The sequence below is a fragment of the Chiloscyllium plagiosum genome, unplaced genomic scaffold (genome assembly GCF_037043375.1).
Source record: "Chiloscyllium plagiosum isolate Xiang-an unplaced genomic scaffold, Cpla_swu_hap1 HiC_scaffold_36, whole genome shotgun sequence".
Taxonomy (NCBI): domain Eukaryota; kingdom Metazoa; phylum Chordata; class Chondrichthyes; order Orectolobiformes; family Hemiscylliidae; genus Chiloscyllium; species Chiloscyllium plagiosum.
The window spans coordinates 20159506-20180262 of NW_028270174.1; the positions used below are offsets into that span (position 1 = coordinate 20159506).

The 20757-nt window shown below is 39.7% G+C and overlaps 1 protein-coding gene across 1 annotated transcript in view; it reads left to right on the forward strand.

The window, feature by feature from the left end:
* Window positions 1-20757, forward strand: part of LOC122539420 (serine/threonine-protein kinase 32B-like) — a 357967-nt gene that overhangs the window by 156684 nt on the left and 180526 nt on the right. The window contains exon 4 of the mRNA XM_043674242.2: window positions 8888-9061. Within this exon, the coding sequence (XP_043530177.1) occupies window positions 8888-9061 (174 nt within the window). The remainder of the gene's footprint in view (window positions 1-8887; window positions 9062-20757) is intronic.

The window sequence follows — 20757 nt, forward strand, 5'->3', positions numbered from 1 at the left end:
AGCGTGGAAACAGACCCTTTGGCCCAACAAGTCCATCTTCGAAGAGTAAAGCCAACCAGGTCCATTCCCCCTACCCTATATTTACCCCTGACTAATACCTCTAACTTACACATCCTTGAACACTATGGAACAACTTAGCATGGCCAATTCACCTAACCTGCACATCTTTGAACTGTGAGAGGAAATCCACACAGACATGGGGAGAATGAGCAAACTCCACACAGATAGTCACCCGAGGCTGGATTCGAACCCGGCTTCCTAGTACTGTCGGGCAGTAGTTCCAACTACTGAGCCACTGTGCCCTCTAATCTATGTGTGTTTCCCAGGAGAGCCCGGTGACATTGTCCAAATAAGCAAATTCTGTTTTCCACTGATTTACTCTCGCTCATATTGTAAGGTGCAAAGCACGACTCAGTCAGAATATTGCTCAAAAAAAGCTGTGGCTATTGAGTCGACAGATAAGCCAAGTATCTGATCTGCTGTAGAATACAATCTGGTGTGCTCATGCTTTCAACTTGCCATCAGCTTTTAAGCTGATAAGAAGATCACAAATGTAAAATCACTTTGCTTAGAGTCGGGAATTTCAAAGATTCTCTTGCTACACTTTACAATGTGAGTGAGTGATTAATTTCCACCAGAATCAATATTTAGAGTTTATTTTTATCTTTGCGTGTTTTGAAAAAAAGATTCTTCAAAATCAACAGCTAAATTAAACCTGGCATGTTATGCAAATCACAAATAATTACCAAGTCGTCTTTTTCTGTTTTCTCGTTTTATTGAAACTAACACTTCAGTTACATTTTGCTGTTGAATTTCATAGAATCCCTACACTGTGAGGGCAGGTCATTTGGCTTATTGTGTCCACACTGACCCTCCACCTTTTTAACAGCTGATTGATGGATAGTTTTTCTCTTTGTTAGTTTACAGGAAACAGGGAACCTCTATCGATGAGTATTTCTTCTAGACTTAATCTAGATTCTGTATGTTTGCCAAGTAATTTTAAAATGTCATTCCAATCAGTAACAGGGTTAAATGAGTTGTGCTTTCATACTGATGCCTGGAAGAAAATCCTTTTAAATTGTTCTGGGGTTGGTGAAGAAAAATAAATCGCTCAAAGATTTTGGCAAAAGATCTATTTACTGGAGAAATGTAAACCTTTCAATATTGCTGAAATCACAATTCCATTCTGAAGCAATGACACACAAGTTGCAGTAGTGTGTAACATTCCAAGAATGAATTTGTTTCAAAGCCAGGGTAGAGCTATTTTTATTAGCAGTAGCTTGTTGTCATTGATGAGGTATATCAGTTAGGCTTTAAGTGAGGTATTCACAGTGTTAGTTTATACCATCCCATGCAAATGCTATGAAGATGGAGATTTTCATTGATGAACAAAACTGCATCATATATTTAAGCTTGCATTACAATCAAGCTTTTGTACAAAATTCAATACTGAGTTTTAAGGAACGGCAGAAGTTTGTATTATACCTATAGTCATGTTTAAAATTCACTTTTCCTTCATAATTCAGTGAAATAAAATGCTGAAGAGAGGGTTGAAGCTTAACAGAGAGTGGGGATACGTAACTTTTTCATCTAATAAATAGATAGTAAATGTTATAACAAATCGTGTAACTTGACATAAAATTTATCATGTTAAACATTAATATTAATAATACATGCAAATAACAATTCAGGATTTTAGTTCCTGTAAAATTTTCTGTTTTTTGCTCATGTTAAATTCCCTTAGCGCTATAGCAGACCAGTACAGTTAACTATGGTTTTCTCCCAGGGTCAGTGTTTGGAAAAGTGCTTTTTTCTCTTGATACACATAAATGACTCAGATATTGAAATATAGAGTAAAATTTTCACAGTTTGCCAATGATAGGAAACTTGACAAACAGTGAGAATGACACCAATCAACTGCAATATGACATAGATGGGCTAGCAGAATGGTCAAGCAAGTGGCAGATTGAATTGAATTGACAGGAGATTGACAGATTGACAAAGAATTGAGATGTGTTGCATTATGGCAGAAGGGATAGGAAGAGGCAATATGATTTGAATTATTATAAGGAGTAAGTAGTGTCCTCGAGACCAGAGATTTATGTGCATAAATCCTTTGAAGGTAGAAAGGCAGTTAGTGTGTGATTAAAAATGCATGCAAGATCTTGAACTTCATAATTGGTTACAAGACCAGCAGTTGTACAGAACCCTTGAAGTGCTCTAGGTTTGGTTACCACATTTTAAGAAGAACATGACGGTCCTTCAAAGGACTCAAGATTTACCCGAATGATTCGAGGGCTGAGGGATTTTAACTGAGAGATGTTGGAATTGTTCTCCATCAAGTGATTAGAGGAAATTAAACAGAGATGTACAAGATTATGATAGGTAGATTGGGAAAAGCTGTTTCCATTAGTTGGTGGTAGAATGTTTGGGAAACACAGATTTAAGGTTTTGGGAAAGAGATGAAGAGGGATATAAGGAACAACCTTTTTAAAAGGTGAGTGGTGGTGCGCTGGAACCTATTGCCATTAAGGATGTCAAAGCAGAGATGATGATATCAAAGGAAATTGGTTGGGCACTTGAGGGAAAATAAACTTGCAACTTGAGAATTTGACTTAGCGGATCTTTCTCCAATGTGTCAGCATGGACTCAATGGGCCAAAATGACTCCTTAAGAGCCGTAATGGAACGATGACCTTAACATCAGCATTGTAGATCATGTGTATTGATGCTGAACATTATAATATATTCAACCTTTAAATGAGTACAGCAAGAAAATGGTTATGCTTGTTGTCCAAAGGTCACCATAGTACACAGTTTTAGTTTAAATTTATGGGATGAGTGCATTTGCCTATTCTCATTGCCCTTGAGATGGTGGTGGTGTGCTGCTGATTTGAACTGCTCCAGTCCATTTGGTGTAGGTACACCAGAACTAGTGCAACCAAGTGAGCTGCATCATGCTGGAGGATATCTAGCTTCTTGTGTCTTGCTGGAGCTGCACTGTTCCAGGTAAGTTGAAAGATTCTATCACAAGTGTGACTTGGGTTATATCTTGTAGAGAGTGTGGTGCTGAAAAAGCACAGCAGGTCAGGCAGCTTCGGAGGAGCAGAAGAATCGACATTTCAGGCAAAAGCCCTTCATCAGAAATTATTTCTAATCTGCAGCATCTGCAGTCCTCACTTTCACCTAGTTGATTGTATCTTGTAGATAGTGCACTTTGTTGTGTCAGGAGGTGCATTACTCACTGCAGTGGTCCTAGCCTCTACTTGTTCTTGTAGCCACAATATTCGCATAGTTTGTTCAGTTTAATTTCTAGTGAATGGTGACTCCCCAGGATGTGAGGTACTAGTTTAAATGACAAGGGGTGTTGGTTAGATTCTCTCTTGTCAGAGCTAATCATTTCCTGGCACTTGTGTGATACAAATGTTGCTTGTTATTGCCCCAAACCTGGAAATTGCCGAGGTCATGCTACTAATGAACATGGATTGCTTCAGTATCTGAGGAGCAGCAAATGGTGCTGAACATTTTGCAATTATCAGCCAACATTCCCATTTCTCACCATGCTATGGAGGGAAGGGCACTGACAAGGTAGTTCAAGGTGGTTGGTCCAAGGTCACTAACCTGAGGAACTCTTGAAGAACTATTCTAGCTCTAAGAGGAATGACCTCCAACAATCTCAACATCCCCCTTTGTACCAGTGTAATGTTAAAAGATTAAATTGTACTATCTGTCTGGACATTAATGTAATGTTGAAGGGTTAAACTGTATTGTCTTTCTCCAGAAGCTGAACATTCTGGAAGTGTGTGGGGGTGACTGCAGGAATGTGGATGACTCCCACTTCATTTGGCCAGCCATTTCCTACTACTCTCCTGCTATTGTCAAATTAAACTCTCATTCAGTCCTTTCCATTCAGAAATGCTTTCATAGCCAATCAAATTTGTTTGCGTGATCATCCCCCGATACTGAAGTATATCACACCTACATTGTCCGGGGAAGTAGCGGAGCCAGAATTCATTTGCAGGGCCGCCCCAAGGCTAGAATATATCACACCGACATTGTCTTGGGGATTCATGGAGTCAGGAAATTGTTTGCATAACGATTCCCCAGGATTAGTGCATTTACATTTACTTTATCTCCGAGGATGACCTCATCCCACCATTGTTCCTGGGGTAACATGTGGTTATGGGGAGGGAGTGGCCAGACTCCTTGTAACATTATCAACTGACCTGTATAAAGGGAATGTATTTTCTTTATTCGGGGCCTCTTTTGACTTGACTTTGCACACCTACGAAGCATGTCAAAGGGGGTCACCTCACTTGTACAGGCTTTAATAAACTTTAACTGTTTGCAGAAGTTGGTGTGTGCGAATTGCATCTTGTGTGTGTAACCTCAGGAAAAGAACGTCACACTAGGCCTAACAGGAGCAACGAGTTTTACCCCGGTTCCCATTGAGTCTAGTTTTACCTTGATGTCACACTTGGTTAAATGTAGCTCTGATATCAAGAGCTGTCACATCAAAGGAGATAGACCAATAAGTTGACTGTTAGAATTTGAGGAGGAGTATTGGTATTTTATGTGAGGCCAATAAATCACTTTAGTATATTTAAGCTGTTCCTGCTGTAATTAATCCAGATAATCAGCAAAGATTCAAGATGTTTGATAGCTCAGCTTACAAATGCTGAATATGGTACAATATTGAGAGCCCATATGACAGGAAGACATAATCTGAAAGCAAAAAATACTGGCAATCACAGCAGGTCAGACAGCATCTGTGGAGAGCGAGCAACCTAAAGTTTTAACTCTAGATGATTCTTCTTCAGAGCTGACGTGTAGTGTGGAAGGGGCATCATATATGCGATGGTGGCGGGTTGGAGGCATGGAGTGCTGGGGGATAGAAGCTGCTGATAGTACCAATTAAGTGACTAGAATGTGAGGATGGTAGAATAATGGTGTGCCTAACTGCCAGACTGGAAATAGCAGACAGTCCCACTGTGATGGGGGCAGAGAGGACATGGTGACAGAGAATGTAACAAGTAAAGCCAAAAGGAAGTGAAGGAATGGGTGTGGATTCACAGCCTGTAGCTGCAGAACTCCATATTAAATCCAGAAGTCCTGAGGGACAGCATTTACATGTATTTGGAAAGGAAATGACTGATCAGGGATAGTCAGCATGGTGTTGTGTGTAGGAAATCATGATTAGAATAGTGCTGGAAGAACACAGCAGGTCAGGCAGCATCCAAGGAGCAGGAAAATCGGTGTTTCAGGCAAAAGCCCTTCATCAGGAATGAGGTGGTGCTTTTCCAGCACCACTCTAATCTTGACTCTCCAGCATCTGCAGTCCTCACTTTTGTCGCATGGGAAATCATCTCTCATGAAATTGATTGAGTTTTTTTTGAAGAAATATCAAAGAGGATTGATGAGCGCAGAGTGGTGGACGTGATCTATATGGACTTCAGTAAGGCAATCGAAAAGTTCCCCATGGGAGACTGGTTAGCAAGGTTAGATCTCATGGAATACAAGGAGAACTAGCCATTTGGATACAGAACTGGCTCAAAGGTAGAAGACAGAAGGTGGTGATGTAGGGTTGTTTTTCAGACTGGAGGGCTTTGACCCATGGAAGTCCACAAGGATCGGTGCTGGGTCCACTACTTTTTGGCATTTATATAAATGATTTGGATGTGAACATAGGAGGTATAGTTAGTAAGTTTGCAGGTGACACCAAATTTGGAGGTGTAGTGGACAGCGAAGAAGGTTATCTCAGAATACAACAGGATCTTGATCAGATGGACCAATGGGCTGAGGAGTAGCATAGATGTAAGGTGAGGGGGAAAGAAATAAAAGGGATCTAAGGGGCAACCTATTCATGCCAAGGGTAATGCATGTATGGAATGAGCTGTCAGAGGAAGTAGTGGAGGCCGGTACAATTGCAGCATTTAAAAGGCATCTGGATGAGTATATGAATAGGAAGGATTTGGAGGGATATGGGCCAAATACTGGCAAATGGGAACAGATTAGGTTAGGATATCTGGTTGGCGTGGACAACTTGGACCGAAGGGTCTGTTTCCGTGCTGTACTTCTGTATGACTCGATGCATCTCAGGCCGTAACAACCCTAATCTGAAGATGATTCAGTTTATGCTGATTCGCTGAAGCATTGCAGCATGCTGAGGATAGACAAGTGGGCATGTGAGTAGGTGATTCCAGCACCTGCAGTAATTTGCTCTGACAGGAAGATTTAATCCCCGGTCTGTGCAAAATTACCAAACCTCTGTGGAACTACAACAATAAATTTCTCTCTATATCCCAAACTCGAGAAAAGAAAACTCAGTAGGTGTACTTGCACTTCATTATTAGCTACCAAGCCAAGTTGAATGTGTTATATCTCTGTAAAGAACAAAGTTAGGTTCAATTATCAAAGAACTAATGTGACACACGTCTAATCCTTGGCATTGGCAGGTGGTGTTTCCCTCATTCATGGTTGAATGTGTACTGGAATGAGGCATTTATTTAACCCTTAGATTTATGCATCATTTTCAATTCTGTGTTGATGCATAACTGGTAGGTGACACTTGTCTATTACCTGGAGGAGTCGGAGTTTTCATCTCTGTTTCAGTTTGTGCAAGTGTTGTGTATCTGATCCATAATGATAGTATTTTTATTTGATATGCAGTAGAATCAATTGCACTGTATGATATCCATTTAATCTCAGTTACACCAAGTTTCAAATTGTAGTTCAGGTACAGTATTAGCCTTGATTCTGTTGGCAGTGCAGAACTTCACTGGGATTGAATACTGGTCATAAATCTGGTGCATGTTCCATTCACAGATTCCCACATTTTATAGCCATGAGAAAAGTATACATGAAGTATATTTATCCGTATTGCATATCTATGTAGGTATTTCCCTTGAATTAGTGAATGTGGCTAATAATATATTCCCATAGTCAGTCCTTCGACCAGTTAGCAATTTCGATTGAATGACAGATCTAATCTTTATTAATGTAATGCCTTCGGGAGATATTTATGTAATCTCTGATAACATACTGTCACGATGAGTGGTTTATCAAATCTCTACCAGTTTAGTTGTAAGTAACATCAAAAAACACCTTGCATTAACATGGCACCAACAGGTGGTGCACATCAAATGTTTATTTTGTGGTGTCAAAGGTTATATTTATAAAATCTCTGCTAGTGTGATGTCATTTATATGGTATAATGCTGCTTTTGGTTCTGTATTCTCAATAGGTATCATGATTTGATGTTTCTCAAATATCTTTCTTTTGATTTGTTATAAATCCAAATAACCTAATTTTTCTGCCTTTTATTATCACACTAAGCACGATTTTGAGTAAATGAATGTAATCTTACTTTTTAATTATCACTTGCCATTTTACTGAAAAATGGGTGTAAAAGTGATCTGTCATATCATGTTCACAAATCCACATTGTGTTTAATTGTGTGCTGCAGTTGTGCCGCTATTGTTAATACAATAGCAATGCTATCATTTTGTGATCAGATATAAGCTTAAAAGAATATTGCTATGTGATAAAGTGCCTTAGACACTGTATCAAGCTTCTTTGGAGATGAAGGATGTGTTGATAATATCTTGAGTGTAAATGTCATTATGACATTCAACGACAGATCGTAACTAGAGCCATAGAGATGTACAGCACAGAAACAGACCCTTCAGTCCAACTCATCCATTCTGACCAGATATCCAAACTTAATCTAATCCCATTTGCCAGCACTCGGCACATATCCCTCAAAACCTTTCCTATTCATATACCCTTCCAGGTGCCTTTTAAATGCTATAATTCTACCAGCCTCGACTACTTCCTCTGGCAGCTCACCCCATAGACGCACCACCCTCTGCATGAAAAAGTTGCCCCTCAGGTCTCCTTTATATCTTTCCCCTCTCACCCTAAACCTATGCCCTCTTGGTCTGGACTCACCCACCCCAGGGAAAAAGACTATCTATTTATCCAATCCATGCCTCTCATGATTTTATAAACCTCTCAGACCACCCCTCAACTTCTGATGCTCCAGGGAAAATAGCCCCAGCCTATTCAACCCCTCCCTATGGATCAAATTGTCCAATCCTGGCAACATCTTTTTACATCTTTTCTGAACCCTTTCAAGTTTCACAACATCCTTCCGATAGGAAGGAGACCAGAATTGCATGCAATATTTCAAAAGTGGCCTAACCAATGTTCTGTACAGCCACAATCTGTTAGACTATAATCTGGTGTCAAGTGACTTCTGGTCTTGTCCACCCCAGTCCAACATCTGCATCTCCACATTGGCGTTAGATCAGGTTGGGGTATCTCGCGGCGTGGACAAGTTGGACTGAAGGGTGTGTTTCTGTGCTGTACATTTCTATGATTCATTAAACAAAACAAATGCCTCTTTTATGATGGAATCTGACAGTCTTTTTTATTAATATATAAGCTAGCAGCTTCATAATCACTGAACAGCGGTAGAGGCAATGGGGACTTAGAGACTGAGGGAATGCACCCCAATCTTGTGATTTTCCATGCAGTAAAATATTTCCTGTACAATAGCAAATCAGTACAAAACATCACTTTGTGCATTCCACACTTCATTGTCAGTAAAATTAATAATCTTAACTAAGAACGTATGCTATCTTATTTTGGAATTAACACCTAAAATCACTTTTCAATAGATTAAGACAAGAGTTCTTCCAAAATCTGCCTGATTAGTTTTGACTTGCTCTTTTTCTCATTTGGTCTTATGATAGTGAAATGATGACTCACAGTTTAGTGATAAATTTTGTTTTGATTTTACTCCTATAATTTCACTTTCATTTGAATAAGAAAGCACATTATTCACATTCTTTTATTTTTTAAAAAAAATATATGTTTACTTCCAGGTATTCATTCCAAGATGAGGAAGACATGTTTATGGTGGTAGATCTTTTGCTCGGTGGAGATTTACGCTATCATTTACAGCAAAATGTGCATTTCAATGAAGAAGCTGTGAAACTCTATGTCTGTGAATTGGCATTAGCCTTGGACTACCTGCAGAGCTACAATATCATCCACAGGTTAGTAACATTTGAAATAGACAAGGTAAAATCACCATAGTACTAGAGAAGCATACAGTTTCTCTCTGAGGGGGATAACTAGTGGTGAGTTTAACCTGAGGATCATCACACCTCAGGCGAGGGAGCCTACCTGGTGACTATATAATTGAAAGCAGCTTGCCTTGTTGAATTCGTATTCAGTGTTAAATTAGATTGTGCTGAGGCTCAGTTGGTAGCACTCTTGCCCTCATTTAGATTAAACAGGTTCTTGCCCTCTCGAGGACTTTAGGATTGAAATTTAGGTTGGTAATCCAGTGCAGTGTTGAGGAAGCACTTCACTGTTGCTGGTGTACCTTTTGAATGAGATATTAAACAGAGGTAATGCCCTCTGAGATAAATGTAAAAGATCCTATGACGCTATTTTGAAGGAGATGTATAACCAGTATTCTGATGAATATTTAGTTCTCCCTCGATCAACTTCCCAACAAAAAGCCAATTTATTTGGATGTTATCACATTGTTCGTATAGGAACTTACTTTCTGCTTCCTATATTTCAATGAAGTTTCATTCACTGTAAAACAGTCATAGCCTGAACTTGTGAAAGACACTGTACAAATACATCTCTCTCTCTTTTCTTGAAAAGCAATCCAATAATAGTGAATATCCAGCATCTGCACCCTCATCAAAAACTGTTTCATGAAATTATAGAGCATGCAGCAAGTATGTAAGACTATTTTCTATAATGGAACTAGTTTAATATAAAACATAAAGGTGCAATTTTTTTAAATTTATGTTTTTGTTGTTTATTGAAATAAACTGTTGTGGATGGTTTACAATATATTATTATTTGGGAGCTTAGGTTCTAAAGTAGAGGTAAGTTGATTTTTGGTTTTTAGTTTCCATTGTCAGAAACTAATTTTTTCCATGTGAGATTTAGAACAGTATTTCTGAGAACTGGTGTGATTTCTGCTGTGACTAGAGAAATTACCTGGTGAAATATTTGCTGAAGTGTTTACTAGGCCAAGATTGTATAACCCAGAGAAAGAGGAACAGAGAATTGGGTTAAGTTCAGAAGAAAGAAAATCCATACCATCAAATATGCTGTTTAGCATTTCAAAGTTGTCCTGTCAGAGAAAACTCAATGAGTGACTGTATATCTCAGTGAGATAGAGAGAGAGTCACATCTGGTGAACATGCAGAAAGTTGCCAAAGGAACCCATGACTATCTCATCAGTTGAGTAAGAAATTAGAGTGCTAAAAGGGCTAAAGGTGATTGGGGAGAAAGGTGTGAAATTCTTTTTGCTATTTACGATCAGGTATTTCCAAATCATTTTGTGTTTATCGATTAGAATGGTGCTGGAAAAGCACAGCAGGTCAGGCAGCATTCGAGGAGCAGGAAAATCCTGATGAAGGGTTTTTGCCCGAAATGTCGATTTTCCTGCTCCTGGATGCTGCCTGACCTGCTGTGTTTTTCCAGCACCACTCCAATCTAGACTCTGGTTTCCAGCACCTGCAGTCCTCAATTTCGCCTGTGTTTATCGATGTTACATTGTGTAATAAATTTGATTATTTTTCTTTGTTAAAAGTACAATGACAATCTTCTGTGAATACGTTCAATGACTGATCACCATGGTAACCAAATTCAAAAAGTAAAATTCATTGTTTATTGAGCCAAGTTTCATTCTAGGATCAGACTTGTCCAGTGTTACCATCAGCTGGGATCTTAACACTGTGTAAACTAAATTAAATAAATGGATGTCTTTACACTTACAGTGGTAAGTTCTTTGTATTTTCCAATGTGGTAGAAAACAGTGATTGGATGTAGGTTTGCTCACTGAGCTGGAAGGTTCATTTCCAGACGTTTTATTACCCTACTAGGTAACATCTTCAGTGCGCCTCAGGTGAAGCAATGCTGAAAATTCCTGCTTTCTATTTATATGTTTGGTTTGGTGATGTCATTTCCTGTGGTGATGTTATTTCCTGTGGTGATGTTATTTCCTGTGGTGAAATCACTTCCTGTTCCTTTTCTCAGGGGGTGGTAGATGGGGTCTAACTCGAAGAGTTTGTTGATATCAATAAACACATCAGGTTAGACCCCATCTACCATCCCCTGAGAAAAGGAACAGGAAGTTATTTCACCACAGGAAATAATATCACCACAGGAAATAACATCGCCAACCCAAAGAAACCCAAACATATAAATAGAAAGCAGGAATTTGTAGCATTGCTTCACCTGAGGCTCACTGAAGATGTTACCTAGTAGGGTAAGGAAACGTCTGGAAATGAGCCTTCCAGCTCAGCAAACTTGCTAAAACAGTGATTGTTAGAGGTTTGAATAATTGCACATGTTTTCTTCCAAATGATACAAATGCTAATTCATTGTGAACCATATTCTTTATTATACGTCTGCTCTCTCGAAGGGTAGAAATTTGTTCATGTAGCAACACTTCTAGCAACACTAAACAGGTTATCTTTATTTCCCTGGAGACAGGAAATGCCACAAATTGCTATCTGTTTGATGAATGCTTTTGTTTTCTTTTAAATATTTAATTGCTGGATGTTGTCATCATTATATTTTGTATTTAGGTTATAAAAGCACTGTCAGATATTATCTATGTAAAGATTAAACTTGTTGTGAAAGCACATAATTACAAAACCTCAGGGATCCACACTAATGTGGTTAGATATGTTCAATACCAACAGCATGTTGCTAAATTCTAAATGATGGATACCATGGTTTTCTACAAGGGCTTTTGGAACACTTCATTGTTGTAAATTGTACTAATTGTAATCCATAAAATTAACACACACAAAAAAAATCAATAATGTAGTACTTTGCTGTTAGAAAACTTATTAAACTCTCTAGCTGGTCATTGGCCATAATGAGAAGATGAAATTTACTCAAATTGTTCACTCAGTAATTCAATTGCTGGTGTTTACTGACCACAACTGTTCATACATCTCAGACATTGGGTAAGTGAACGCAATCATCTGCTATGCAGGGTTTGGAGTTCTGAGAGTCCTAAAATGTATTTTTTTTTGACAACTGTTAGCAGTACATGGCTAGAAGAGGAAAACCTAGAATCTGTTATAAGGGATAGATATCTGGATGACAATGATCTAATTGAGCATAGTCAGTGTTTGATGAATCCAAATCATAGAATCATACAGTATAGAAGAGGCCCTTCAGCCTATTGAGTATGCACTGACAAAAAAACTACTACAAATCAGCACAGCAGTCCCACTTTCCAGTACTTAGCCCATAGCATTGAAAGTTATGACATTACAAGAGGTCATCCAAATACTCTTTATAGGTTGTGAAATTTCTTGCCTCATCTACTCTCCCAGGCACCCGTGTGGTAACGTGAATGCAGTCTATAGCACCTGCACCTTGGGAAGCAGGTGACAGTGGGGAATCTCATTGCCTGTGCTGCTGGCATCTCCAGATAGTGGGAGAGGAATATGAACAACTGTGATCTAGCATTAGTGACATCCAGGATGTGTTGATGGGTGAAGGATTGGAACCTCTCACTCAGGTCCTCAGCAGCTGCTTGAAATGAGCCACTGGCATTCCAAATCAGGGAAGCTGTAACCATGGCAACCACCTGGCCACAAGTTTTGCTCCAGCAGATGACAAAGTTTGATGATGATGGGCAGGATATCCTAAATCACCGGCTGCATTGTCCTTTCAAGAACTGTAGAAAATGGCAGCATCGCCTGTAGATGTGACATCGGGGGCTCATTTGGCGCTGCCTCAATGGGTGGATTTCCACTTGATGCTCCTTGCTGTGGATGTTGTGCAGCAGCCACACAAGATCTTGCTGTCCATGTTGTAACTGCTCTCTCCTTCAAATTGTCTTTGCATTTGAAGCAAGGCCTCAGGGACACCAAACACGGAAACGTCTGTGTCAAACGTGTAAGCAGATCATCTGTGTGTGATGCTTGGAAGAGAAAACCATTTTGTGAACAGTGCTGCCAAGCCCTCACAACAATCTTGATGAAGCATCATGTTATGTCCAGGCATTGTATGACATGAAGCTTCATAAAGATATCGGTAAAGAGCTCTGGGTGAAAAATACATTGCAAAACAAAATTATTCATGCTGCAGTTAATGAATGGATTTCAGGCAGTAGGCTACCCCCATCCCAAACTCCACTAATGAAAAGGTGCCTTGGACATCACAAACCATGTCCTCTCATGCTTACAGTTCCGTATGCCAATATGACAGCTAGCACAGCTAGCTGTAATAAATGTAATAAATGTTGGCCAGCTGGTGAAGTCCACATCACATGAATGAATAAAAATAAATTTTACAGAAATAACATAGTCACCACTCAATAGTGGATTTTGAAATCACTGTTTAAAGTCTAAAAGGAAAATTGTGAAATGTTTTCTTGACATTGAGATTCCAATTTTAAGTTCTCTCTACATTGATGGCCTCCCAGCCAGGCATGGTAAACTCTCGGCCCATTATGGTGGTCCTCCAGTGGTATGTAGCAAGCTGTCGGCCTGGCATGGCCTCAGCATGGACTTCCAGTCTCGAGGTGATTCCACAGCATTCTCCCGGCCTTGTGAATCATGAGGTGAAACCTGGCATGGTCTGATGTCAAGGCCTGGTACAGACTGGAGATTAGGTGCCAGCTCGAACTGGGTGAGAAGTCTGTTGCTCTGAACTTTTTTTCCATTTTATAAATTTATTTCTAAACTCTGCAATGCTGGACTTTTTATTTCTCTATTTTCTTAAGAACTGTAACTGAAGAAGCAGTATCTAGAGATGTATGTACCTATGATAGCACCGTTAGCAGTGACTTGTACAAGTTTCACTGTACTCTTTTAAGTACATGTGACAATAAAGCTAGTTCTAATTCTAGTTTCTTAATTTCCTTACCATTACTTATGTCTCTTTAAGGTGGAGAATATTCTACTCTTGAAAATTAAGGTAAGCCAGACAGTTTGCTTAAACGTGCTGGAAGAAACCGAGTAATGGACTATTTTGGACATAAGTTCAATTTGATGTGAATGAATCAAAGATTAATCAAAGGGGCAAAGAGGCAATGACAAGAGGACAGTTGCTATTAAAGCTAAAGTTTTTATAATTTGATGCTCAGAATCCTTATTTACATGACACCATTGTGAAGTGAGACCTGAAGGAAAGTAGGAGGTCCTTGCCAGGTCAAATCCTATCAACCTATTAGATTGATTATCGTGGTGTTGGCTGTGTTTTCTGTGACTGCTTTGTAAATCTCTAAGGCTGAAGCTTCTTGCTGATCAACACTATTGAGTATGCAGAGTGATGGCAACGGGGGTAGGGTAGGAAGTGTTTGGGCTTTGTGCCTGTACACGCTCACTCCCACTCACATTCTTCATATTCTTCATTGTTTCGTTTTTTCATTTCTCTTTTGTATCACTGCTCACATCTCTTCTGTGGCTGTAATGGAGAAAGGCGGTTCGCGAGGGCCCGCTGAGGCGACAGTCTGGTGGATTCAGATGTCCATTCCTCGCGGCCATAGTTGCCACAGCTTTATTGAAGGCTTCATCCACGTGGGTCTGGCCCATTCCTCCTGGCGGTGGTGAGGCGGTTTCAGTGGTGGCTATACAGTGACAAAGACATTGGTGGTTCCCATTCGTTCTTGTGGCTATGGTGGCAATATGGTGGCTTTGGGCGAAGATTTGAGCAATGTTGACTTGGTGAGTCCGGTCTGACCCTCCTGGCTGTGGTGGAGACACGGTGGCTTCACTGTCAGCGTCGGCATGGTGGGTCCGGTCTTGAAACCTTTCCTTGGGCAGCTTCGGTGGCAGCATCCCATTGTCACTCCATAAACCCACAAAGGGAACACAAGATGAGCTTAGTCCTATCTTTGTCCCAATTATTTCTTTTTATAATTTCTATAATTAGATCAACACCACATTGTGGCAACTTATCCACATCTCACTGTATTTTCATAAATACAAAGGACAATAAATTGCTATTCTATTCTATTCTAGAGTTGTGCAGCTCAATCTTTCACTCAGTTACACAGCAAAGAATTTCCAGGTGTTAAGATTCTTTAAAGTACATGAATGGCACATGTTTGACCAGGAAGGTTTCCAGGCAACACTCCATGAATAAACAAATAGAAAAGCCTTTCAGTTCACCAATGGACAGATTTAGGATCACTGGAAGATAATAGCCATAATGCCACTTTATAGCAATCTGAGGAGAGGTGACATTATGCTCCCTACCTAGCGCTGGTCTGGCTTTTCTATAAAGACCCATCAAATCATTGCATTTTATCTGACTGAAAACAACAAAACTCTTGAGACTATTTGTCATTTTAGTCATTTTGAGCCACTCCTCGCCAAGCTCATATTCCACTCCCATCCCAAATTCTTTCATCTCCTCACCATCCCCACCAATTCACACTTTTTATTCTTCTCCCATATCCTGTGAACTAACTTTTAGATGGCTCAGCCTCAGTGTCAGCCCATCCATCTTATATAACTTATCAAGCTCAGGCCACTGATTTAAAATAGCAGAGTGACTAATTACGTTCTCAGACCTCAATCTGCATATGCAAAGAAACATCCTACCAGTTTTCATCCGCTGTGGTTATTTTCTATTCACTCTGTTCTCGTTCTCCTCCCTGACACTATCTTGCCTGTGTCCTATGATTCTCTGTTCTGCTCCTCTGCCTGTGTATCTCTTACCCACAGGAAAAGCCAGAAGTTGAATTGGTTAAGCTATTTTAAACACATGCTGGTATGGACACAATGGCCTGGATGACATTATTTGATGCTGTAATTAGTCTGATTCTCTTCTATGCTATATATACCAAGCCTAGACAGCATTAATATATCCTTTCTGACAAAATTATACTGTAAATTTCAAAGAATCAGTTATGGTCCTGTGTGCATGCTTAAATTTTCTTTTTCACTGACTTTGGTGGAAATATATAGTGAGTGGCTCAGTTTGGTCCTTAAACCAATCTTTTGCCCCTCTAAGTGCTTCCTTAGTGGATATGATGGCTGCTGACAGCTCCTCTGAGCAGTAAATGGACCTTCCTGGAATCATTTGGATGCCTGCAACTTTGAATTTCTATCCCTCCCCAGATGGTGAAAGTTTGCACTCCTCTAGCTGCACTGACTCCTTACCATCATGCCCATTCTCTTTTCCAGCTGTCTGCCTTGTTCTTCTAGGATTCCACTTCTCTATCACTCTCCAGTTACTATCTTACAGCTCTGTCTCTAACCCTTCTGTGTCACCTCTCCCCTCTGGCTTCATTTTCATTTCCTTTCTCCCTTTCTTACCCCCTCATTCCCTTTACTGTGTCCCTCTATCTTTTCACTACCTCATCCACTTCTGTCATTTCCCTTTTCAATTTGTGTCCAATTCTAAATCTACTTCACCTGTATGTCGCACTGCACTTGGTTTCGACTCTTATTACTCATTCACGGGATGTTTGTTCCCCATTGTTAACTGGCCTTAAACTGAATAGCTTATTGGGTCACTTCAGGGAGCAGTGCAGAGTCCACCATATGAGTATGTCTGGAGTTACACCAGACCAGGTAAGAAGGACAGATTACCTTTGCTAAAGAATGTTAGTGAACTAGATGTTAAATGAACAATTTGTAGTCTCATTGATCGTGACCATGAACTTTCAATTCCAAATCGATCCCTTCTATTTGAATTTAACTCCACTGCCATGATGGGATTTGAAACTGCATTTCTAGAGTGTTTGCTGAAACTTCTGGATTTACTAGTTCAGTAACATAGAATAGAATCATAGAATCCCTACAGCGTGGAAACAGGCCATTTGGCCCAACAAGTCCACACCGACCTTCTGAAGATTAACCCACCCAGACCCATTACCCTTCCCTATTACTCTACATTTTCACCCGATTAATGTACCTAACTTACACATCCATGAACACGATATGCAATTTAGCACAGCCAATTCACCTAACCTGCACATCTCTGGACTGTGGGAGGAAATCCATGCAGTCACAGAGAGAATATGCAAACCCCACACAGACAGTTGCCCATTAGTAATACACCACAATTTTTCACACTGTACAGGAGATTGACTCCTATGTACAATACAAGAGGAGACTAACTCATGTTTAGAAACATCCTGTCATCAAATACAACAATATACTCTCATGGCAATGAAATCACTAAGTATCCTCAATAGTTCATATTGCTGAAATTCTGTTTCTTAAAAATATCTATTAAACTCTGGAAGGAAATAAAATTAAACAGCAGTGGACCGTACAGCAATAAAGATAATGTATTTTATGTTTAGATTCCACACAGCTTCTGTTTTTTGTTTAAAAAATCATTCACAGAAGCTCACTGGCAAAGTCGATACTTGTTGCCTATCCCTGATTAACCTTGAAACAATGAGAGTGAACTCGCTTCTTGAATACAACTCAATGTTTGCTCAGCTATTTCTGAGAGAAATGAAGAGCCAGTCTTATTGCTCAGACTCTGTCGTCATGTTTGGCCAGAGCTTGTAACAGTGGAAGATTTCTTTCTCTGAAGGACAGTAGTGCAACACATGAGTTTTTAAGAACAGTCGATGATAGTTGTCATGGTCACCATCACTGATTATTTTAGTTTCATAATTATTTGATTAATTGAACTTAAATTCCATACTTGACATGAGGGGAATTTGAATGTATGTCTTTGTATCATGAGCGAATGTCTTTGCATCCTATTCCAGTTTTACAAATACCATATTACCATTTCCAATGCTCCACATGCTCCTTATTCCTGTTCTTGAAGCTGTTCTATACATTATTTACTGTCATGGACTTTCAACAATTAATAAAAGAAAACACCTCTATGACTCTATTCATTTCAAAGTACCTTTGTGCCATTTGTTGAAATCTGTTGAAAGTTGAAATCTGACCTGTGAGAATTCTGCGCACTGTCATGTTGAGACTATCAGAGGAAAAAATAACATGTGAACAGTGAAAACATCACAAAAATAAGTGGTTGATTATTGGCTAATGTCTGAGACTTCAAGGAAAATGAATTGAGATCTTTAAACTAATCTTTAAACTATCAAAGAGTCTAGACTCTTTCCACGGCAACAAACTTTTGAGTTAGTTAATTAAGTAGGAACAGAGAACATGCATAGACATAAGCATTGCTTAAAATTCTGATTGAACTTTTGATAAGAGATAATCAACCTGAAACATTTTTGGCATGGCTTATAAATTTTGTTGTCCATATTTGGATAAATATATCATTTATTCTGCATCACTTCCAGTCGAAATTCCAGAAATAAAGAAAGAAAACAGGGAACCAACCATATTGCTCATTGAGTCTTTCCCACCAATGTCCAGTCATGTTAGCCTAAGAAGTCAGCATTATTCCAACAGGAAATGCTGCCCACTAGCACTTCAGATGATTCAACAAAACTTATTTTGAGTTCCAAAGATTGTGATAAGATTGTTTTTATTTTTGTAATGTTACTTACAGTTTTAGTAATTCAATTCAACTCGTGATTATTCAAGACTGTACAATATCTTATAGGAACTGAACCTGATAGTTCCTTAATCTGAGATTAGTTACAGCTATCACCAGAATGCTAATGAAGAGAGAGAATTTTGCTTGATTGGAATACAAGAATTTAATCAAAGTAAAATTAATATCTTACTCAAGTTTCCTTAATGCTTTCAAGTAATTTTGTAAAAACCATCAGATGTGCTTTCTTTATTTGCGTTTGTTTTTCATCTCCTTATCTTTTAAAATGAATGTCTACATCTGTTTGATAATATGGTCAGCAGGTCATGTGCAGGCTTCTACAGCTCTACTGCAAATGCCAATACTGAGGGTTTACTGCAGAGGATTTCAAACATTTTGATCCACAGATCTCTTATACTTGACAAAAGATCCCAAAGGGAACCTGCCAGTCCTACTTTCACCTTTGTTTTGATTAGATTACTTACAGTGTGGAAACAGGCTCTTCGGCCCATCAAGTCCACACCAACCCTCCGAAGAGCAACCCACCCAGACCCATTTCCCTACATTTACCCCTTCACCTAACACTACAGGCAATTTAGCATGGCGAATTCACCTAACCTGCACATTTTTGGACTGGAGGAAACCCATGCAGACACGGGACGAATGTGCAAACTCCACACAGACAGTTGCCTGAGGTGGGAATTGAACCCAGGTCTCTGGCACTGTGAGGGAGCAGTGCTAACCACTGTGCCACCATGCCACCCAACTTGGGCCACTTCCAAAAAAAAGACTCAACAGATTTGATGCAAACTCATGAAAACTATGTCCAACAGGACAGTGTGATGTGTCCAGTTTGTGAGTGAGGGTGCTTTCTGCTTTTGTGTACTAGTTTGGTTCACCCTTTCAGCTCATGCCACTGGCCAGCAGCAATGCAAAATGCCAAATATATAAATCCCTGTGTCAGCGCTCAGCCTCAGCGAATCCTCAGCTGTGACACCTGAGGATGGCACACATGAACGGAAAGCCTCACAACCCAGGCTAAGGAGGAACTGGTGGAGGTTTGGTTGTAAGACGCACAGTGAGCAGGCCACTGACATGTGAATACATCCTAGTTGTCATGAACCAAACTCTCTGCTATGAGCAAATTGCTCCTCTATCTTCTGGACATCTCAGCAGTACTGAAGGCTAAGTGTATAAACACCAACAATAAATCTGGAGTGGCAGGCCAATGTCTAGATATGTCACCTTTTATGACAGCTCCTGCAACAATGGCAGAGGCAATGGAGTGCTTTGCATTCCTTTAGACTCATCTGGGGAGGTTGTGAAGGTGTCATTGACTTTAGGGCAATGCAGGGTCTCCTTGAATCTTGCCCAACTCACTCCTTGGAGAGGATACTTCAGTTTAACTGCACTGCATTATCACAAGAAAACTTTGTTATGAATGAAGAGCCTAACTTTATTAGCAGAGAGTGGTTGCTGTTGTTTACAGAAGGACCATCCTGGCTCAATGTTCAGCCACCAATTAACTCAAGTCAGGCAACCCCAGCTATGATCTCTCCACTTCAGTGGATGCTTTGAGCTTAGATTTTCTACTCAACAAAGGGTCAGAATCCATAACACCAAGCAAAGAAAGAAAATGAAAAGATGGACATTGATTGGCAAGCTGGAACATCAGGTTCACATACACGGAGCTGACAGATGAGGTATGACTCTCCTGCTTTGAACATTATAGCCTGAGATAATTGAGAAAGTTCAGAGACTACATGAGCAATGCTGCTATCAATGAGTGTTATATAGCTAGCACTATCCCCCAGAACAAACCATGGGCCTAGATGCCCTAGAGACATCCAATTAGGGCATTGGCACCAATTAGATCTGGTCATCACCAGATGTTTTTCTTCAAAAAAACACTTTTAAAACCTGTAGCTGCCAGCTCACCAAGTCACTTCCTGATGTATACCAGGATGAGAATTCAACACTTGAAGATTTTTTCATTCAAAGCAGAATTGCTGACCTGACATCAACAACATACCCATTTAAAAATCAACAATTCCTTGACTCAATTGAACAAATACTATCTGGCATTGCCCCACAGAGTGCTGAGATGTCCAGAAGATATAAACAATTTGGATGAGAATATAGTAAATATCATTGGTCAGTTTGTAGATGACACCAAAATCGGTGTGCAGTAGACAGTGAAAAAGGTTATCTATGATTACAAAGGGATCAATTGGGCCAATGGGCTGAGGAATGGCAGATAGAGTTG